General features: G+C 38.8%; 2 protein-coding genes across 10 annotated transcripts in view; one reads left to right on the plus strand and one right to left on the minus strand.

Annotated features, from left to right (window-relative positions):
• The window catches only part of iffo2b (intermediate filament family orphan 2b), a 28,660-nt gene extending 19,570 nt beyond the window's left edge, over window positions 1–9,090 (plus strand). The window contains exons 4-8 of one of the 2 annotated variants that reach the window (XM_020599670.1): window positions 2,762–2,932; window positions 3,476–3,624; window positions 4,107–4,311; window positions 4,449–4,547; window positions 5,108–9,090. In XM_020599670.1, coding sequence (XP_020455326.1) covers window positions 2,762–2,932; window positions 3,476–3,624; window positions 4,107–4,311; window positions 4,449–4,547; window positions 5,108–5,335 — 852 coding nt within the window. In that variant the 3' untranslated portion in view covers window positions 5,336–9,090. The remainder of the gene's footprint in view (window positions 1–2,761; window positions 2,933–3,475; window positions 3,625–4,106; window positions 4,312–4,448; window positions 4,548–5,107) is intronic. The other variant, XM_020599747.1, reaches the window with a different exon arrangement.
• On the minus strand, window positions 2–15,912 carry terf2ip (telomeric repeat binding factor 2, interacting protein). Of its 8 annotated transcripts, none has more exons than XM_020599139.1 (10): window positions 15,817–15,912; window positions 14,440–14,685; window positions 13,958–14,103; window positions 13,527–13,741; window positions 13,236–13,337; window positions 11,721–12,309; window positions 11,490–11,593; window positions 10,192–10,551; window positions 9,709–9,880; window positions 2–24 (listed from the first exon to the last, which is right to left on the minus strand). In XM_020599139.1, the coding sequence occupies exons 1-10, from the start codon at window positions 15,885–15,887 to the stop codon at window positions 17–19; spliced, it is 2,013 nt and encodes a 670-aa protein (XP_020454795.1). In that variant the 5' UTR covers window positions 15,888–15,912; the 3' UTR covers window positions 2–16. The 8 variants fall into 8 exon arrangements, with proteins under 8 accessions (XP_020454795.1, XP_020454711.1, XP_020455207.1 ...); XM_020599055.1 differs by having other exon boundaries at window positions 2–30; XM_020599551.1 differs by lacking the exon at window positions 2–24 and having other exon boundaries at window positions 9,266–9,880; window positions 11,721–12,114.
• Between the last annotated feature and the right edge of the window lie 7,311 nt (window positions 15,913–23,223).

Below are 23,223 nucleotides of genomic sequence, written 5' to 3' on the forward strand. Positions count from 1 at the left end.
TAAGGTGATGTCATCGTCACCTCCCTAAGCCTGACAAAGCACACAGATCACATAAAAAGTGCTGGATTAACTTCCATTGCATTTTGTTTTCCTAAACATGCCTAAGCATCATTCTGGTAAGCACTGTCATTCATACAGGTCTGAAGAACAACACTAAGCACACACCCTTCCTTCCTTAATTGGATTCAGGAAAACTACACAAAGCCAGAAAGCCCCCGACCCAAACATTCTTCAAAAAAGCTGAAATAGCAGCTGTAGACCAGGAGCCCTTCCTGTTCCATATAGCCCTGTATTGTTCCCTGGCAGGTCTGCTCTAGTGTGACATACAGTCATAATATACTGCAGCAAGGCCAGCCACGGGTTGTGCTGGTTCAGGAATAAATAGTCCAATGATGCTGGAGAGCTTTGTTGTTTATCCTGCTTGTCTTCATTTTAGCATCTGTTCATTGTAGATTTTTTTTTGGAACATTTATTAAAACATATCCTTGACAAATGCTCTCACACATACATACAAGCGAAGATAAAATTTTTACATATAAATAAAATAAAAATCCAGAGAGAAACTTAAATTACCTTGACCTAGACAGTTTCTCCTAGGTATAAGCTAACAGGCTTCCATTTTTTTAAAGTAGTCCTCCTTCTGCAGTCTCAAAGTAGCTGTGATATTTTTCATATCTTTCACCACTTTCACTCTTCGAGTCCATTGTTCTATTTTTGGTGGATCTGGTTTAAGCCAATTCCCTGTAATTACCTTATGAGCGATCAGTATAAGGACTCGTAACATATACCGTACATCTTATTCCCCTCTCCCACATTGACTAACAGGCTTCCATTTTTTTAAAGTAGTCCTCCTTCTGCAGTCTCAAAGTAGCTGTGATATTTTCCATATCCTTCACCACTTTCACTCTTCGAGTCCATTGTTCTATTTTTGGTGGATCTGGTTTAAGCCAATTCCCTGTAATTACCTTATGAGCGATCAGTATAAGGACTCGTAACATATACCGTACATCTTATTCCCCTCTCCCACATTGAGTATTGGATCACTTAGAACTAATTGGTGGATTTCAAATGGTGCATTAAGATTCAGTATCTTTTTGATTTCTCTAATCACCCCCTCCCAGTAGTTTTTAATCTGTGGACGTTCCCAAAAAGTATGTGAGAAGTCTCCTATTTGACCACATTTCCACCAGCAGAGGGGGATAGATTTTTTATGTTATTTTCTGTGCTTTACTTCATCTCTGATGTGGGAATCGAGAGACGGGTAAGTGATGTAGAAGAGGAGAATCTCTTAGGATATGTAGATTATTTTATATCTAGAAGTGCTTACACATTCTGTATTTTGTGACTGTCTTTGGATGTGACAACCCTTGTGTCATTGCCCAGAAAAATTAATGATGTCAGGAGGAATCAATGTGTATGAGGCATGTTTGCACAGTCCATACTTGCTCTACCAAACGTCTTCAAACTGAATATTTTTGCATATTTTTATACTTACAAAATAATGCAGAAGTTCTAGTACTGTAGCCCCTGGAGGCACATTTGTGATTTGTGATATTAGGCTATATAAATAAAAATTGCCTTGATTTGACTTGACCCGATTGTACATAGATGGAGGTTTTAATAGTAAAATCTTTATTTAACCTCTAAAGAAGAAAAAAAATTCAAGAATCTTGGCCAAAACTGGCAGCTGAAAAAGGTGATTTGCATACTTGTAATGTAAAACAGATAAACCAAAATAGTTTTGATAGTAGTTTGAATACAGTAAACACCTCCAGTTTGTAATGCAGGCATTCTGTTATAAATTCTAAAACCAGATGTATAGATAATCTTGATGACATTATCAGGGATGTTCTAATAACAGATACACAGAAGACAATATACATTATCAAAGTATGCTGGGTAGTGCTCCTGGTGTCAGCTAACCAGAGTTGTGTGAATGTGAGGATAATGCGTGTGTGTGGGCGTGCATGTTACTGCCTGTCATAATGTGGGCAAGGCTGCTTACTATACAGAAGGTCTACAAAATTAGTTTTGAGTGCATTTGTATACTGCTGACCGTATGTTTGGAAATCTTGGCACAAATGCTGTTTTCTCGCATTATCCTCACATTCACACAACTCTGGTGGTTTAATCCACTTACTTGGTCTCAGTCTCACTCACACTCATGTCCGTATAGTGTCAGTGATACCGCACACAGTATCGACACATTGAGAAATGCAACGTAACCTCAAACTGCCAGCAATTTAACATTTATCACTGCAACAGTAACAAACATGTTCAAGAGAGAATAACAGAGAAAGAGTGCGTGAGATACAACAGTAGGAGGTCAGCATTTTGAAAACAGAACAATGACATTTTTCAATATATTCACTGTTCAAAAATTAAAACCATACAAACAAACAGAATAAACAAACTTAACATACACAGTAAGATACAGTTCTGTCGTCAATCAGAGCTGTTTGCATGTGTCTGAATTCGGTCTCCGACTTTAAGCGTGTGGGAAGGTTTAGCTGCTACATACAGTACTTAGTGGATGTCAACCCGGGATTAAGTGTTCAATGGACAGGCACTGGTATGAACATGATGTAGCCAACGCCACTTAAATGAAAGATGTAATATGAACATAAAACAATCAGCTGATGTCAATCAACTCAAACATTTTTCTGCTGCAGTGCATCAAGTTCACATACTGAGGCTTACTCAGTGTGAGAAGGTGTTTGAATTGCATACCACTCTAAAACCTCTATCCATTTCCACACAGCAAATGTCCGACCTGGACTCCAAGATTCAGGAGAAAGCCAGGCGGGTGGACATGGACATCTGCAGGCGAATTGATATCACAGCCAAATTGTGTGATGTGGCTCAGCAACGCAACTCAGAAGATATGTCAAAGATGTTCAGCGTCAGTCCAGCCAGGTCACTCCCGGAGAAGGTGGGCATTACTGTTTGTCAGAGGGACTGAAGAGTAATCACAGAAAAAAAAATCTCAATTCTTTTGTGAAAGAAAGAGTCGGCAATCTATAGATGAAATCCGAGCTGCCAGTGGCTGTCTGTGTATAGTGACTTTGTTGCTATTTTTACCAACTGATCACATACAGAGTGAACCCTCTAAAGGTGCAGGGACGCATGTTTGTATGTCCACAAATACAGTGTGCTCAAACAAATTGTATAAACAAACACCTTGAGAAAACATAGTGACTCTTGCATGCTGTGCACATGCCCACACATACACACACACTGTGAAATGCTGATGTGGTAACTCTTCACTGCACACAATGTTATCACATCACAAATAAAATAAAATGCTCCATATACACTGTGCTGATGAACATAGTGCACATGACCAAGGATATGGTGAAAAATAATCAAATCAAATCCAATAGTCTTCTTTATTAAATATGTATTTATTAATCAATACTTGCCACAGGGCTCAACAGGCTCAGCATGTGTGTTAATGTCCCTGCGTGTTGTGCAGAGTGCCGTGGCCTGCTGCAAGAGAAAAGAGCGCAAAGCAACATCAGATGAGGAGGCTACGGAGATGGACGCCGAACCCAGCCCTTCAGAGGAGGAGGTCCCAGGGTCGCTCAACATCACGGATGAAATGAAACGCATGCTCAATCAGCTGTAAGCGACATCTCACGCACAGACACAGTCACCACCAGTGCACACACATCAGAACCAAGTGCCCTCTGCTTTGAATGAAACTGAATAGTCTGCAGTTGCACCAAACCGACACAGTAGCTTCCTCCAGTGTTGTCTTGATACAATTTTGTGTTGCTTCATCTCCCTCTAGTGTGTATACAGAGTGTTGCATCTAATTTACTTAGCTTTGTTAAGGTCACAGTGCTTATTTCCTCAATGCTCTCCAACTTTTTCACTCTCTGCAAACACTGGCTGTTTTGGATTAGCATATTTACTAATCACTAAAATACTTTCAAAATAAAGTTTCTGGCTGTATATTATGCTTGCTTCCAATATCTTTCCTTTCCATTTTTCCATCTTCTTTATAAGCGTGTCTTCCTCTTTGCTGAATCTGGTAGGTGTTATACTTGTTCTTCCTCTCCTCCCCCTCTCTTCTTTCCATTCTCCGTCCGTGTCCTGCGCAGACATTCAGATTCAGATAACTCCTCTGTTGTCAGGCGCGAGACGTTCGAATTCGACGATGACTGTGATAGTCTGACATGGGAGGAAAACGAGGAGACTCTGTTGCTGTGGGAGGACTTCACAAACTACAACGTGCCGTTCACCATCACTGGGGCAACCTGCACAACCAACGGCCCCTGTGATGGCAGCGGTGAAGCTGCTGATCCAGTGAGTCCTGTCTGCATTTACAGTCCTTTAGAAGATTTTCAAGCTCATGCAAGTCAGAGTGGAGATCATTGTTATGGGTGCTGTGTAAGACATCTGCTCATGCATGATGAATGAGGCCTCTGTCTGTTCTCTCTAAGGACTCCCAGGATGGAAGTCTTGGCAGCCTCATTGATGAGACAGAGTCACTATTTAAGACTAGAGAGCAGGAGTACCAGGAGACCATCGGCCAGATCGAGGTAGACAACCTGTGTGTGCATGTGTGAAATCAGATGTAAAAGTGAAAAGTGAAAGTGGTTTTGCATGCATTTTTTCTCTTTTCACTAAAGGGAGGGTAATAAGGAGGAAACAGGGAATGGTCTTGTTTCATTTAGACACTGACGGTTTGGTTTGTAGCTAGTGGGTCAAATAAAATGGCCGGAACGTTCTGTAAACACACTATACGATGTTTGCCAAAATCTCCGATGCACAATTTGGTCAATATTTTTGAAAAAAATCTGTTTTTTTTATGACATTTTTCAGTCCATTACTACATGATGTTTAAAGTGATACACCATATTAAATTCTTTATGCACCTTACATTGTTATGATTAAACTAATTGCACCCATTTAACACATCATTTTGAGATACTAGCTGGGAGTGTTTCCGTTTTTTTTAATAAGTTATAGGAAGGGTCCATTTAAAATTATAGATGCTTTTTTTTTAAAGTGAACAATAAAACCAACAAGTCACCCCCCAAAATGATTTTCATACAGTGCCTTAAATCTTCACTCTGTTTAATCTGCTGTCTTCTCTCAGATGGAACTGGCCACAGCAAAGAGTGACATGAACCGCCATCTGCACGAGTACATGGAGATGTGCAGCATGAAGAGAGGCCTGGACGTGCAGATGGAGACCTGTCGGCGGATGATTAAAGGTGGCAGGAACTCTCCCTCTTTCAGCTCTGTGGCCAGCAGTGACTCAGGGAACACAGATGAGATCCAAGATGAGATTTCGGACAAGGACGCAGAAGCTGAAGTTAGTTGATGGCTGCATAGCTGGGCTTTGTCCCATTTTCTCATGACCGCCTCCTTGTTAAATATGTGCAGAGCTCCACCCTGTAGAGAGGTGGGCCTGTTTAGACCTGTTGAAGTTCTGATGGCCATGCTCACTGACGCAGGCCCAGAACCGGTGCTTTTATACTATTTCTGTTGTTTATAAAATCGTGGTGGGGGCATCTTGGCTTCAAAAAGAGAAAAGGGTGTATATAAGGTCCAAACTGTGCTCTCTTCCTCACTGAGGTCTTGCTGGACCCTTGTCCAGAGCTCCACATCATTTTTCAGAAAGAAAAAGAAATTCTCAAGTTTAAAACTACATGAGCAGTGTTTTCTATAAACTATCCTATTAATGTCCTTTTTTCTAAAGGAATTTAAAATAGTACACATTGTGCTACTTGTTCAGTGAACAATGAATAAATTAAATGTACTCATTCATTTTAGAAAAAAGTTAGTTCGCTTTAATTGGAATAACTTTTGTTTTTGTAGTATTTAAGTCCATGCAATCCAGGTTAACCTGTTGGTTTAAGTGTCTTCTGCCAAGGAGACAAAACAAGAAGTGGAGACAAATGGTGCTGGAGTTCTGGTAGTTTCTGAGGGAACTCTGCAGGGTTGCTAGAGTTGACAGAGGAAAGGAGCACAGCCTTTTGAAGCATCAGTGCACTACTGAAGTTCTATGCAATTTAGCTGGCCTTATTTTCGGACTGGCTTTCACCCTTCCTTGTTTCTCTTAAAACCAATACAATTAGCCTTTTAAGCAAAGCAGGTGTTTTCTATATATCATTGAGACTTTTTTATTTTTTTTTTTTGCATTTGAAACGTTTTTTTCACGAACATCAGCAGCAGAAACTGGAACAGCGCCCCCTCAACAAAGGACTGGTATCTTCACTCGTGACAATAATCGTCAACATTGTTCAGATGCTACTGAACTCACAGAACAATGTGTGCACATCAGAACATATCTTAAATGGCTAAAATATGTTAGTTTTTATAAAGGAAATTAAATAAAGTTATCAAAGCGAAACAAGGCTGTAAAACCAAAGGACTCATATTGAAATGTTTCCATTTCGCCTTCATTCACAATCATCATTTTCATTGCAAAAGCTATTTATTTTTTGTGTGTGTTGTCATTATGAGTTGCTGCCTAAGTGACTACTTCCTGCTGCCCTGCAGGGGGCTCTGTTCCAGACAGGCTGCACCTCTTGCTTAGTCTCTTCTGAATCTGTAAGTGTCAGACTGTACATAGAGGGCTGTAGGCATGTCATCGTATACCCCCGAGGCCTTTTTGTTCAAATTAGTCTTGAGATGTTTCACATTCTCTCCTTCGAGTGCTCGCACTGGATTAACGTAGACACTGACGCATGGGGGGTGGGAGAAGTGATGTTTTTATCGCCTCTGTGTATGATAATGTATGTACGGTTTGCCAGATCAAAGACTAAGTGCTACTTCTATCTTGAGGTTTTACAGAGCAGAATGTTAAAATACAGGCCTTTTGTTATTACAGCATGTTTGCGTGGAGATAAAGAGCTTTGGGTCTTCTTTTATATCATATTTTGAACTAAATAGCTGCAATGCAGACCGTGCGCTGTTTTTAATCAAAAGTGTCTATCCTTATCATTAATTAACCCGTATTTGTGGCAGAAAATGTATTTTTCACCGTTTTTAATCATACTGTGTTAACCAAAAATGTGTTATTGTTGTCATGTATAGCTTTTATTCGTTTAGCATTTTAAACTTCTTTCAGACGTGTTGGTCATATATTGGCCATATCAGATAACCCATATTAAAAGATAACAGATTATATCATGGAAGACTAAGGACCACCGTTACTCACAGAGAGAATTTCATATTCTTTTATGTTTGAGTTGATGTAAAACCAGCCTGATAAGTAACAAAGAGCCATTTTTTATTGGTACTATACTTTGTAGTGATAACATCAGAATTATTTACTGATCATACGGCTGTAACATTCAGAAAGAGCAGGTCTAACACACTACGCTGTCTTTCACATCACTCTCACATCACGCTAACCAGCCAACCAAAGTAAATGAGTATTCTAATATATATGACAATGGGGTAAACCAAGCTACTGTATGGTTTCTACTAACTGTGGAAAGTCTCAGTATTTTTACAAGCCTACTACAGATGTGTTGGTTTGCAGATTTTTTTGTTGTGATTTGGAAAATGTGTTGTTTTCCAAAGTCAGCAATTCTTGCAAACTATAGGACATTAATTGTATTATTATCTCCACTCCCCCATCTACTGAAGCAGGTCCAATTCCAGTTATATCAAAATACTGTAGCAACCTTCCTTGTTTGAATGAGCAAAAACTGTAGCAGTTCAAATCCAGGGACATATGGTGTGCTGTTTCTTAATGGAGACCTTGGTATGTTTTGCTTTACTAAGTGAGTTCTTACCTGCCCAACTTACAGTATGTGAGTTAGTTGTATGTAAACTAGGTTCTGGTGGATGTGAATGTTTCATACTAAAAAGGGTTTTGTATGAGCGGTTTTTATTCAGTGTAGAACTGGGACTACGACTGTGTCAACGTACAGATTTACTAGTTTTTACCGGCATACCTGTTTGCTTCTCATTTCATAACCACAGCAGTGCAGCAATACTTCTGGCCATACTTGGTTAAAATCTACTGAACTGTACTGGATACTGGCCTTTGTGCTGGTACCATCCTGATGATCCATTTTAACTTCTTTGATTTAATTGCCTTTCTTTTTGTTCGAACCATTGATAAAATGTGCTCAGATTATTTCAAAATTATGAATGTACTCAACTGATGCTGGGGTAAAAAGAAATAAAATGGTGGATTGGATAAAAGTTATGACTAAATCTGTTTCTTTTAATATTTCATTCAATAAATTCTATTCTAAATAAAAGAGTTGGCTCCATGTGTTCAGAGTGATTTTTGGGATTTGCAATCTTGTTTGAATTAATATCATCTACAGTCTATGCTGTACCTAAAGTACACACATACTACTGCACTTCTTATAGTACTGATGTACAAATTCTGGATGCTTTTACACTGCAGCTGTAGAAAGGCCGTTAATCTATGAGCGTGCGTCTTGGGAAGCGTTATTTCAGTAAGTAAAATCTAGACTGGATGACTAACGTCTGTCTAGTTCGTCACATAGGTTTACACATGAAAGTCAGTTTATTTGTTGTAAGGAGTACTGCTCAGTTTGTGAAAACAGTTGAATAATATATCTTAAGTCTGGAGGGGGCTCTTTAAATTTAAAAAAACTGTGTTAATGAAGGTCACTGTTGGTTTATAAGAAGCCAAAAATCCAGTGTTTTTTGGAGCAGATGTTTGCTCAAGACATTCCCAACTTCATAAAAGCGATATTAAATTCTTGGATTACAGTTTTCAGTTCAACTGACTATTCACACTCAGTACATGTTGTGTTAATTTAAATTCATTTGTAATTTTGTCCAAACAACTGATCATTACATTATTACACTGCATTTCCACAATTTCCCTTTGGGACAACCCAAGCACTGTATCTTATCTATTTTCAGGTAACTACACGATGTGTATCATTTGTCCACACATACACTATAAATCTGACCAATCTACTTTCATTTAGAAGTTGTAACTGTAAAAAGATAACATATAAACTGTAAAAGCTTGGTTGCAGTAATATTTCTAGTACATCCAGTAACAAAGCAATATTTTGCTATATCTAGAGCAGTGACTCTTTTTGGTGAGAGTATCAGATAAACTTATTTTAGCCACAAAAGTAACTCTTTACATATTTTCTATAAGGATGAATAGTCTTTTAACCACTCCAATGTTCTGTTAATAATATGTAAAAATACATATAAAAACATTAACACTTTATTTAGAATTTTTTGGTTAGAGTTATTACAGTTATAAAAACAATTTCTTTTGCAATTTATTGAAAACAAACAAAAAAGCCCTTAAAACGCATAAAAATACATAGAATTTTCATGCTAAAATGCACGTTAAAAACTCAAAACAAGTGGGATGCAGCATGGAACAACAGCCTCTATGTCATTTACCTAACAAATTATAACAATAGTTAAACTGTGTGTGATTTTCTTTTCAGTCCTCAAATGTCAGAAGTGGTCAGGCTCGGAAAAAGCTGTAACAAAGGAAAAGCTGCAAAATCTGTAATTTCATTTTGAAACAAGCAGAACTGTCAATAAACTGACAGTGAAAGTGGAAATTCAAACTCTATCAAATACTGTATCAGCTAACTACAGTAGCCTGCTGATTTCACTCTAGTTGTATGATGTACTAGATGAGTATGCTCCACATCCATATCCAGATGTCACTCTTTCATCCCTCCAGCTCAAGAAACACTATTCTTTTGGCCAAGCTTTCCTCACCGTATTTCTCCTGCAGCTGCTGACGGAGGACAGCATCAGCTGAGAGCAAAAGGCCGTCGTCATAGCGATTCCAAAATGGTCCAGAAACGGAGGAGGGATCTAAAAGCAGATCCAGTGCAGCAGGGATGTCTCCACTGGTCTTCATCAGGGCTTTGATCACACTAACTAAGTCCTAGAAGATAAACCGTTAGCAGAGGTCAAAAATTACTCGGAGAGAAAAACAGAGAATTGATTAATTAATTGATTAAGTGAAATCATTTGTATTATTACTTCTTTTCTGTATGTACATCTGTTTTATGGTTCACTTTAATTGCTAAACAGAATATAAGTAAGAATAAAGAGCTGCAGTGAGATTCTGGCTTGAAGTGAAGCTCAGCATGCTGCTGCTCTTTAGGATGCCATCTACCTTTCAGAAAAACAAAAACATAATGAAGTTTTAGTTACAATGCAAGCACAAAGATACATCTGCTCAGAAACACTCACCTGTTTTGTCTGGTCCATCAGCTCTATGATTCGCTCCCTGTCCTCCTCTAACTGGACTTGAGTCAGAGGAAGTGCAGCGTCTTCATTCACATATGGCTTTGCCGGAGCTGCTGTATTATCACCAGGGGACTGAGTGTCGTCTTCTTGAGAGTCGCTGTCAAATATAAACAGGTGGGCCCTGGAGGCTTTGTGGGCATCTTGGACATTCATCTGGAGGCTGGGTCTAGGTTGAGGGCTGGACTGTGTGGAAGAAGGATCTGCAGGTGTGTCTGAAGGTGGGACTGGGGGCTCTGTTGATGTGGACTGTATCATCACTGTTTCAACTGGATTTTGGAGATCTGGAGTTTCATCTTCACCAGACTAGGACACAGAAACACAGCCTAAATCTGTCACAGGGGTGAAACAACGAGGCCTGAGTTCCTACTCTAACCACTGACTGTATATACGATGGACGTCGTGTCACTAACACTTAGTGGATGTCCCATCCACTAACTTGGAGGAGGCGGGAATAAAGTTGACAGTGCCATTTTAGTTGTAATTTTACCCCTTTTAAATCACAACACTAGCTAACACATAAACACTGCTCTCACAAAGCACATAATTTGATGTTCAATTATTAACCAGTGGATCCCTCATAACTGACGTGAATACCACTACTGTAGTTGTGCAGAATGCAGGAGGGGAAGTCAGGACATGTGGAGGCATGGCTATCTCTCTTCTAGGAATTTCTGCAGCGTGTGCACTCGCCTTTGTTTTCAGCCGGGGCACCACAATGCTCATTACTATTATGAGTTTGACTGCAAAAATTAATATTATGAACCCTATGAAAATTCATGTTTAACCATCTGTAACACACAGACAATATAGATTACTTTGCCAACTTAAACGACTGGTGAACAAGCAAACCAGCTGCAGCCACAGGCCACTTTATTAGGTACATCTGTATGCCCTTCAATTCAACACTTCTGCCTTAACATCTGTGTTTATGAAGCTCAAAATGTTTCAGTTTTTGGCAAAATTAACATTAATGTATAAATTTGATTATATATTTATTATTGAGGTCATAGTTAAAGGTGGTGTTGTACTGGATTGCATTATATTCAGAGGTGTTCCTAATATTCTGATCATCTCATGTATGTAACTGGGGAGGACAAAGATATAGAGACACCTTTCTGTATGCACTGAAGGGGAATACAATTGAAGAGGTGTACCTAATAAAATGGACAGTGCGTGTGTATGAGCTGTATAAATACAACATTGCTTTGCAAAAAGTGCAGTGTTGTGTAGTGTTGCCGTACCTCACTTTCACTTTCAAACTCCTTTGTAGCCAACTCCAGAATCCCCAACTTTCTCTTTTCCTTTTTCTTCTCTCCCTTCTGTAGCAATGGATTCAATTCTTGATCTGAGAAACATAAAATGCAGAAAGATGGGGTCATGCAACCTACTGAATGTCACTGAATATTCTAAACAGACCTTTGTCTCATAAACACTTGTTTAAGATAAAGAATTACTGTCAAGGAATGACAAACCTGATGGTGGTCTTTCAGAGACGGTAGCTTCTTCACTCTCCTCTCGTTGACTTTCTTCCACCGCTGCTACAGTCTTTCCCTTGGCTCTCTTAGAAGGTGACTGGTCTACTGCTGAGTCTTTTTGGAGAGGAGACTTAACAGCTGATTTCGTTTTCTTCAGTGGCTGGGGGGATGATGATGGTTTTTCAGCAGAAGTGGATGATGATCTAAGTTTTTTCCCATAAGTTTCAGGCGACGATGACGGCTCAAGCACAAGCTGCCTGCGTGTTATTCGACGCTGCGGTTGTTCCACCATGGGCGAATCCAGCACAGTTCCTTTTTGTGGAGAGATGACTGATTGTGCTTTTGCTCTTTTTGGCTCTGTGCTCTCAGCTGGAATGGGGTGGACATCTGTCTGTGAATCCAAACAGAGCCCCTTAGGTTGCGGGGAGCCTGATGTTTCAGTGGCTGCTATTTCTGCTTGTGTGCTTTCAGCTGCTGGGACATCAGTCTGTGGCTTCACATGTTGCACTTCTTCTTGAAGAGAGCTGCATGTTTGATCTTCTACATTGGCTGGCGTGCTGTCAACTGCTATGGGCTGGGCATCGATCTATGGAGATGCCAAACCTGTCCTGCTCAGTTCATTTCAGTTTATTACTAAATCACATACCAACATTATGTCTCTGAATCACTGCTTATGGTACCTACAGATGTGGTTCAAAATACTGGTACACTTTGACTTAAAAGACAAATTACTTTGAAATAAGTTGAAATCCACAAAAGTAACCGGCATCTACTTTCCTCTATTCCACGTTTAATAGAACAGATACTGTATATTGCATTGGATTTTTGATGTAAAATATGATTTTGAATACTACAGCAACAGCAAAAATTAGCAAAAATATCTCTGTAAAGTTTCTATAAATCTTAGTAGGCGACCTATTCTTGTGTTCAGTCTGGAGTTAATTTTCCTCTTACAGCCACGCTCAGTCCCATGGGCCTTTAACTATTTAATAATATTAGTAACTCTGGTCAGAGGAACATCAGGTTGCTGAGATATGGTGTTATAACTGTTACCTTGGCAAATATTTTCTTCCTTATCTGCTCATATAGCTCTCTTCTTTTCTTTCTCTTGTCCATGTTCAGTGTGGTGTAAACAGCAATACCCAACAGCACAATGACTCCTTTTCTCTATTTAAATAGGCTGAATGACTGACTACAGGATTGAAGACACCTCTGATACTAGCTGAATAATCTTCTTGAATTATCATTACAATCCACTTCTGTTCAGGTAATCTTATAAGATCTTTGTACAATAAACAAGGACTCAGCACTTTTCACAGCTTTTTGGTTTTTATCTAGAACAACCCAAAACTATGCAGATATGCATGGCAGCAGAGCTTTTAATTTTGGCACCATCAGGAAGAATAGAGCATTGTTCCAGTGAGGTATAAGGATACCATACTTGTAGTTGCGTCTGTGTATACAGTACGTACTTTAACAGTGGAGTTTAGAGCAGTGAGTTCTGATTCCTACCTGCATTAGGTCTGTTTCCACTGAATGTGTCTGAAGATGGTCTGTTGCTGGTGAATGTGGAGGAGGTACAGCACCCTCTTCAGTTTCCTTATCTCCCTCTTCCTATAAACAGACAGATAAGTGACTTTAGGCTTCATGTATCTAAAAAAAATTGGATATGAACAGTTTGCACTTATAGAAAGCATGTAAATAAAATATGTTGCAATATAGTGCAAATGTTTTCATCATTATTGAGTCACAGTGAATCCAATATGCAGAAATAGATGATGCAACACCTTCCAGGTAAATTACCTTTGTTTTCTCCTTTATGGTTTTCACCTCCTCAACCCCAGATAGTTTCTTAGCCAGTTGTGTTTTATAACGATGTTTCATCGACTGCCAACTGTGACTGGTCACACACTTCTTCTCCATCTCTTGCCAAAGTCGGTTTCCCCCAGTCTGTGTCATGTGATTTCTAACATAACTCAAAATGGCAGCGTCCTCTTCAGGGGTGTAGGCAGCCCTGCCTAATAATAATTGAAGACATACATCAGGAGATTTATATAAATAAACAATTTTAATGTATATTCCTGCTATGAGAATACATACTTATTACTAAACAGATTCTAAGAGCTTTTTTTGTGTTGATTTGGGTGTTACCAGGTCTATGCATAGAATGTCAATACAGAATCAAGAGCAGAAGAAATACTAACAAAAAGGAAAGTTATGTGTTTACATCATACCTCCTAAGAGTCCAGGAGAGCCCTCTTTGCTGTTGTTGAGCCTAGCAGAATGTCTCAGGACCACCTCAGGCTTTAACCTGTAGTGCTCTACATCCAGCTGTTCACCCCTCTCAACACAATCGTAAATATACTGGGTGGACACGTACCTGAGAAGAACATGAATGGTAGCTTCACTTACATGCTTTCAATTGGTTACACAGTAACAACTTTAGCAAAATTATCTAGCTGCTCACACAGACGTACGTGCTTCAGCTTGCTGTGCTCAAAGTGTTGTCATTAGAAAGGAGGCATAAAATGTAAAATAGGAAGCCATGTTAGTACAAAGAACATTCTTCCACTAACATCATTAAACTGTCACACACTTGGCAGTAATATTCTGTTCACTCCTATCAATGATACAAGTAATGTGAACTTAGGCATGTTTAACCTGAACTGAGCCTGAATAGACTAAGCAGTACTTCTCACTTTGTAATGGTACCTACCAGCGAGCAGACGTTTCAGGAACAGAGCCTCTTTCCTCAGGGTCAATCAGCAGGATTGCTCCAGACCGCTGAACATTACACAGCAGCCCTCCTCCTGCTGTGATGAGCGGCTGGAGCTTAACTTTGTTGGGACTCGGTCGCAGGAAGAAAGACATGGGTTCACCATCCACAGTCATGAAGAGAACTGGGGAGATGTCAGATTTGGCAACATGCCGCCGTTTGGACAACATGCTCAGAACGTCCCACCTGGTGGAAGAGAGGAAATTACAGAGTAGACAATACTTAACATGTCTAATATTAAAGTTGCCCTGTGACTCATTGTGAGTGTGACCATTCAACCATTTACCATCAGAACCTGTAACTCAACACATATTACAGTAAAAACCATGTACAATAACATATTTCAACAATGTATTCTCATGATAAATCTCTAGTTATAAAATGAACAATTATTTCTTGACACTATACAGTTGGAACTAAATTGATTTACTGATTAATTGATTAGATGAAAAAAATTAATCAGCAACTAGCTTGATGACTGCTTAAGTCATTTTTCAAGTAACAATGCCAAACATCTAATGGTTATATCACCTCGAATGTGTCTTACATTTTATTAAATTGAATATCTTCATTGTTTTGAATAAGACAAACAAAAAACAGATTCATCAAAAATGAAAGCAATCCTTTGTTGCAGCTGTTTACTCAATTGCCAGTTTATCAGCAAAATGCATCTAAAATAATGCAATCTAATGCACCAGTAGTGCAATAAATTGCACATATAGATATCAGGTTTTGTCAAAAACCTTTAGTATTATTACCTCTGAAATTCATTTTGCAGGATGCAGTTTGTGGTGCTACTGATTTTTGATTAATTTGTCTGTCTCTTCCTAATATTATGTCAAATTCATTTATATCAATGACGGTAGTTACATGCAAGGTTTTAGCATTCAACTGCACTGTCGAGCCTGTCAGTGAAAGTGTAGGCCAAGGTTGGTGGGATTTGGCAAGAAGCACTCAAACTCACATGCAGTTGCTTAAAAGATCCTTTTACTGTAACGTTCACCTAGAGTTATAGGTTAACGTTTTATTTCTTGCTAGACTGTGGCTAACACATAGGCTAACGTAACAACAGTTAACTTGTTGGGAAAGGTTGTCATATGTTACACATTAACATTATTAGTTAGACGTAAGAAACTAAACACAGCATTTAACGCTAAGCACGTTTATCGTCTAAATTTAACAGCTAGGTAGCGAAGTCTGGTCTGCACCTTTAGCTTCAACGTAGCCCAATTAATGGCACACTTTACAAGAAAACTGCTGCCAAATTACCTAGTGTTATGGTATAAAAACTCGTCTTAGAATATACAATGAATTTACAATGCGGTTTGTTGACTTCCTACGTGAACTTCCCGCCGCGAAAAAAAACCAAAAAAAAAAAACCAAAACATAATCCGCTTCCGGGTATTTTTCTTCTTCAGCGAATTGCAACCAGAAAGTGTTGCATTACCGCCACCTCTGTCGGTTGTAGGCTACTGGATTTTGTTCCTATCACAAACACTTTTAATACATTTCCCACATTGCTAGAAGTGGAAATACGATTTCCTCTATTGGATGCGACACTTCATACAGTCTCTTCTTGACTAAAGCTAAAGTATGGTTTACAATGCCTTAACTGAAATATAAAATAGATGTTTAAATGTTCCAGTTTATTTATTCAAAAATAAAACCAAGAATTAGCAGAATCAGAAAAGATGAAAACAAAATAAAGCAAATAAAAGATATAAAGCAATTACTTTAAATTACAGTCCACGATTACAGCACAATGTGAAAATGGCCCTTTTCCACAGCGGTTTGTCATGTTATACTTGGAGAAGGCGTGACTAACACATTAAAATGACACATGAAATTGTGTCACACCCTGCTGTGGTGTGTCAATAGTCTGACAGTGTGCCACTATGCACAATACCAGGAGACAAAATTCAACCATTAATTTTCCCTTTTAAGCCTACGTTTTTCCCTAATATGAGATGTCAAAACATCAAAAAGGCCTATTGTTTTAAATGATGAATCTGAAATGCTTTTGTTGAATTCAAATTCTTATAGTAAGTTGTATTCTATTAGCGGTTATTCTAAATTGCCATCTCTCCTAGAATATAGAATGTACACTATTATATACTGTAATGTAAACTTAACTAAGCTAAAAAATAAACCAATTCTTATGGAGGATGATTAATTCCACACATGGGCACATCATATGCGACTTAAAACTGTTCTGAAAATATTATATCATTTACATTTTCACTTAAAAATATGCACTTTAATGTGAGCAAAAATAACTGAGTAATTTCTTTCTGGGTTGTTTAAATACTATACAAGGTTGGGACCACATTTAGTACTCGTGATTTGATGTTCAAAGAAAATTACACAAATTATCATCATTCCGCATAAACAACCTAGCTGAGCTATGAGCTTGCTTCACTGGAGAAAAATGATATATCTGAAATCAAACACACAGACACTGACAGTCCAGTGAGAGACATCACTTCTGATCAGTTGCTGCTCACCCTGAAGTAGGTGCTGCTTTGAAAGACATGAGGGATAACTGCTACACTGATTTCAGTACCTCAAAATGACTCAAAATAACCACAAAGAGATGCAAAACCATCCCAAAGAGACCCACATCAACTACAAAGAGTCAAAAAATGACCATAGCGTGACATAAAACAATCACAAGAGATGCCATAAAGAGAAGCAGAAAAACTGAAGACACTGTGATAAACTGGTGACCTGTCCATGGTGTACCCTGCCACTCATCTAGTGTCAGCTGGAATTGGCTCCAGCTCACCAGCAATCCTCTGCAGAATAAGTAATATAGACAACTGAGGGATGGATATTTTTGTATTCATTTGTAAATTTGACTTTCTTGAGTTCATTGATTTTTTTTTATATACTAAAAAGCTGGAGAATAAATGTTGTACTATAATGTTACCTTTCAGTATGATTGTGCCCCGTGTTGATCCAGTTCTCTCTAAAAGACCAAAATCGAATCAATATTTTCTAACAAATTTACCAACTCATAATTATTATTACAATTTGTGAAATACAGCTTTGACTTTACTTATTTTTGAGTTCATCAAGGCCGGAGGCCATTGGAAGGAATTGGGCTGGTCTGTTTACTGTATCACTTCACTGACCTTACCTCCCTCACAGTCCTGACAGCTACAGTATATTATTGTTATTGGCCTCTATTGTTCATCTCCCTCTTCAGCTCAGCCAGCTGAAACAATACAACAACCACTGAGGTGCTCCAACTCCTCCAAACTGCTGCATGTTTGTGGACAATCTGTAATAATTAGATAGACGGCAAGATACACTCCTGCAAGCTAAATATAATCCATCATTGACCCAGACCTCTGCCCTGAAATAATCCACTCATTCCGCGCATCATCAAAGTAAAGGGCTGATCTGATGTGTAAATACCAGTTAGAAATAGCAACTGTAGAGAGGATGTGTGGTTATCACAGTGTAGCAGTTTAGTTTGGTTTGGCTGAAGGAAATCCCCTGGCTCTGATGCTCATACTTGTTTCCAGCCTGCAGAGGGAGATATTGAGCTGTTTAACTGAACATCAGGGCTGTCACTTAACTTTGATCCAGAGGAACAGATTGATATGCTTGCAGAAAATAAAATGTAGGCATTGTATTCTGATCTGCTTAAAGGATAACTTTTTTTTGACCTGCTGTATTACCCCTAAAAGAGGGTATGGGGACTCTACAGCTAGTGCTAATTTGACTATCACTACCTCTGTTGTAGAGATATGGAGAAACAAACCCGTGTTAAACTGCACTGTTGGTACAATCAGCTATTCTCTGAAAATGCTCTGGATAAACATGATTTCAGTCAAATCATTTTTCACACCATTACAGCTACCTGCATAGAATGATCACCCGATTACCTGGTCTTCAGGTCAGCTGGCAAGTTGACCCGTATGTATATGGAGAAAGATCAAGACTCCTGTGCCAGTGTTGTTTTGCCTTGTCATTGGCACACTGTGATCCTCCCTGTGGCTTCTTAAGTACTACAGACTAAAATGACCCAGGTCACTCTGAACCTCTGTGAGGCTGCAGTTGTATTATACTGTAGCTGTAAAACCAGATAACCAGATCAACCAACTAGACAGGGAAAAGATGTCTCTGGAACTAGTGAGCCCTCCCCTAAGCTCTAGTTTGGAGTAGATGGTAGGCTACACTGTCAACATCAGAGGGACTAACCTTGTTTTGTCAGTGCCAGGCTCTCCCTGCAGAAATTTTAGCAATTTTAGGCATATTTCAGCAATTATTCCCAGATTTCAAATCTTAGGCAGAGTCCATTCAATAGTGTTTCTGCAGACTTGGGAAAGTTCACATACTAGGACCAATGATCAGTACAGGTCGGTGTGAGAAAGGACTTCAAACTGTCACACCTACTAAAAAAGTCTCCTTCATAGTGAAATAGATAGTCTGAGCGCAGAAACAGGCGGTTACTGGTTTGAGCTGAGTTTGCTGGAAAAGTACTTGACAATTCAGTGCATAGAGATAGCGACAATGTTGTGTATGCAGCATTCATAAACATCCTGTACATTGATTGTAAAACTCCCTGAGGCAATTTTGTGATTTGTGATATTGGACTATACAAATAAAAATGGACTTGACTTTGCTTAAAGATTTTACAACAACCTGAGGTTATCCCAGTCACTTTGGCTACATAATAAGAAAAGTTTTTTTAGTTTCTTTTTGGTGTTCTTTGTATAGGATTTGGACGGGGTGTGTTTTGGATCTAATCTTCTGCTCCACTGTTTGATTTCATATCAAGAAAACACTTTTTTAAAAGGAGAAATGCCCATGCTAGAATCTTAAAAGGTTGGAGCTGGCTTGTCTATGCAGCATGTTTGAATAAATACTGAGAGACTAAATATCTTTTTTTCATGTGATCAAACAACTTAGGAATGATGCACAGTATGTTCACTAACAAAACTGTCTCATGAGTCACATGACAACCCCTGTAACCAGGTCATCATAGTGTATTAACCTTCCAGTCAGGCTGTTATTAACCATGTTATATATATAAATGAGTGAATCACACCGAAAAAACAAATCCACCTGTTGAAGTCAATCAATGTTTGAACAATGTTGGTTGGGCAGAAGCACATGGTGACCTTTCGAAATCACAAGAGCATTTCTATATTTTTGCAGAATGTCCTTTTGATGTATATCAAGAAACTTTCTTGTTGACTATATCCAGCTACCCATATGCCCATACCAGTGATTTGGCACTGTTATATAAACATGTTGATTTGACTGTAAATGTGTCAAATTTATCCAAAAGTTTAATCTGCAGAAAATCTTACTAAGTACTGTAAAGAAAGAGCTGTACTATAAAAAGCCAATAAATGTTTCACAATACTCCCTTTTTCTAACTGGGTTGAACAATGTTTCTACTACAGTAGTGTTTTTCTTTTGCTCCCAAGAACATAAAGTACCTTAATATAAATACTTGAGGTGTTTTTTGTGTAAACACCGGATTAAACAGGACTATTTTATTTATTTTCCAGTGGCAGGTGTATCATATCAGGCTTGTACAAGTATCGCACACTGGTAGGAGTCAAATTCCTTTTTGATACTAAAACAAAAGAGAATTTAAAAACCCCCTGCTGTTTCTTAAGGAACGCAAGCCTCAACAAAACTTCCGCTATCTCTGGACTTGGCTTTGTGTGGACAGACGACAGCAGATATACTTTCTGAAAATTATTTGGCAGATTAGCTCAAGAATCTTGGCAGGGTTCGGTCTGCAGAGACTGGCCATAACAAAGTGAGGATATGCTGACTCAACATAAAGAGCACATTTAATTACCATCATCATCCACCATCCAAGAGGACCATCCGGCCCTAAGCCAGAAACCCCCCAGCATCATCTGCCAATTCAAAGGCTTATTTTTAGGGCCAAACTTCTCCTTTACTCTGCTACTTTCTCACGTCCTCCCAGCCATTCTCTCAGCGCCTATGCCTCGCTTTTTCATTCTCTCATCGTCTCTTGGTTTCACAGCTCACACACATATTCCTCCTATTCCTGACCAAATCGTTTTATATTTTTTTATATATTTTTTCACTGAGGGTGAAAAAAGCTTCAGTGAAGGTGGTGAAGGAGGAATTTCATTTATCTACTGAAGTAAAAGTAGCCGAAGATTGTTTAGAAGTTTCAAAAAGTCGTGTTACTACATTATAGTAGTGAATTATTATCATTGATGCATTAATGTGTAACTAGGTTTTTAGTAACAACCAGACTGGTTCAGTCTATATCAGTGATACATATTAATAACCTCCTCTGATGTTCTGTATGTAGAACGTTAATTTATAAAGTAACTAGCAACTAAAAGCTGATAATAATAATAAGTATAAAGTGACATCTGAAGGAAATATTTAAATGAATGCATCAAATTTGGACTTAACTTATTTTGTTACACTCCTCCACTGCCCACAGATGTACAGAGAGACAAAGACACTCATAAGCCCAAATTGTTGCTCAGTAGCAAACAAGTCTTTGCGACCCTCACATGCTCATGTATTTCTAGATCTTATGCATCTTCCTCATTGTAATATTTGATGGCATATTTTTGATTAAATGAACAAGGAGCCGAAGTGGGATGGGAAACAAAGACACACGTGACAGTGTCAAAAAAGGGTAATACAAATTTGACTGTTGTATATTTTTAAATCAAAATGTTAGTGTGAATGTGAATCTATAAAGAAGCACAGCTAAGGCTTTAAAATGGCTCTATCACTATTTTGTGCATTATCAGTGACTACAGCCACCTCAGCTTAGCTTCTTTCAGCTCATTGTTTTGGTTTTCTGGCCCAATTGTACAGTTTTTGTCCACACTCACTGCTGTCATGTCTTTGTTTTCAGTGATTAGCTGATTTCAGTGAGAAATAAAAATCTCTAACTCACTATCCGTAACCTGCTCAGCAGCAAATGGCAAACAGGCAACTTTGCAACTATTGGAGCTGTTGATCATAGTGAGGGATTTCACAGCTAAAAAGTCAGACATTTTGCTCAGGATTTGGTGAATAACAAATCTGAGTAAAAAGGAATATTAAACTTACTTTTATCAGGTGGACACAAACACATCTCCAAAAGAATGATAAATGAATTTTACTGAGATTTAAAAGAAAAGCATCTGCTGTGAGGGAGAAAAAACATGAAAGGAACCAGGCAACAGTTCTGCTCTGGGTAAATGAACCTGTGCTGTGTTGAGGTGACATGATGCCTCAGCGGGTTAAAAAGTGTGATGTCCTAAGTTTGACTCTGACCTAGTTGTCGCATGCTATTCCCACTCTACCCTGTGTTTTCAGGTCTCTTGGTAAATTGATCTGTCTAAAAAGAAACAAAAGGTGATACCCTCTTTAAAAAATTGCATGTCCAAAAACCTTCAACTCAAAAAGAGAAAAGCATCTCTCTACTCGTTGGTCAAGGTTTTACTCACAGACGGATGTTGTAATCGTTCCATCAAGATGTGTGTGTTTGTTAAGAGACACTGAAGACTGCTGAGGTAATGACTGTGAAACAGCACTGTATCAGCAGTAAAGTCCTACGAGTTACTGGGCTCCACTATCTCCCAGGACCTGAAGTGGACATCCAACATCAGGACCATCATCAAGAAGGCACAGCAGAGGATCCTGAGCCAGCTCAGGAAGTTCGACCTGCCTCAGGAGCTGCTGATACAGTTCTACAGAGGAATCATCGAGTCTGTTCTCTGCACCTCCATCACTGTCTGGTTTGGCTCAGCAACCAAACAGGACAAGTACAGACTTCAGCGGACAGTCAGGACTGAAGAAAAGGTCATTGGTGTGAGCCTGCCCTCCATGGAGGACCTGTACACCTCACGGGTCAAAAGGAGGGCAGAGAGGATCACTGCAAACTCCTCACACTCGGGACACAACCTGTTTGAACTCCTCCCCTCTGGACGGCGTTACAGGTCACTGTGCACCAAGACAACCAGGCACAGGGACAGTTTGTTCCCCCAGGCTATCGCTCTGATGAACACTTAACCAAAGACAGTATGATTAGACAATAACCCTCAGTGCAATACCTGTAAATATACCTCGTACAGTTCTCTAGTTTTAAGTACTCTGTTTTTATTCTTATTTATCTAATTTCAAAGAGCATTTCTTTGTTTCTCTGCATTGTTTACTGCCTGTTTATACTGCTTATTTTGCATTGTTTGCCCTGGTTGTTGCTTGTTAATACTGCTGATTTTGTTATATTACACAGCCTTATACTGGTTTACTGTTTACTTGCCCCTTGCATGGGGATATGAACATACACATTGAGAGTCAAATTCCTTGTGTGTCCGACACACCTGGCCAATAAAGCTGATTCTGATTTCCAAGAGTTCAGGTGAGTGGAATGCCTTCAAGGAAGACACTGTTTGGAAATGGTGTCTGACAGTAAACAAGCAAATACATTCACATGACTTAAAACAAGAGGCAGATTTCAAATAAAAAGTTAGAAAATATTTTATTTACACTCAATGGTGTTAATTCCCCCCCCCCCAAAAAAATCTACATCTGCTTGTTCAGACATAGTAGATAGACACTTTGCATAGATATAAAACAATTTCATTGTAAAAATTATAACTCAACCGAGTTTTAATAAAGCAACTAAGGACAAAAAACCAATTGTGTTTGACAGACAATTTAATCCATACAAAATAATACCAGTAAATAAATATTAAACATTATATATATATA

This window comes from Monopterus albus, unplaced genomic scaffold, assembly GCF_001952655.1.
Source record: "Monopterus albus unplaced genomic scaffold, M_albus_1.0 scaffold1.1, whole genome shotgun sequence".
Lineage (NCBI taxonomy): Eukaryota > Metazoa > Chordata > Actinopteri > Synbranchiformes > Synbranchidae > Monopterus > Monopterus albus.

Excerpts from the sequence above, each read along its gene's own strand:
- terf2ip (XM_020598978.1), bottom strand. The coding sequence starts at position 15,887 with ATGTTTTGGTTTTTTTTTTTTGGTTTTTTTTCGCGGCGGGAAGTTCAC. Across the intron at positions 13,742-13,957 it reads CTCTCCTGGACTCTTAGGAG|GCAGGGCTGCCTACACCCCT; the intron begins GTATGATGTAAA and ends AATTATTATTAG. Across the intron at positions 13,338-13,526 it reads CCATAAAGGAGAAAACAAAG|GAAGAGGGAGATAAGGAAAC; the intron begins GTAATTTACCTG and ends GTCTGTTTATAG.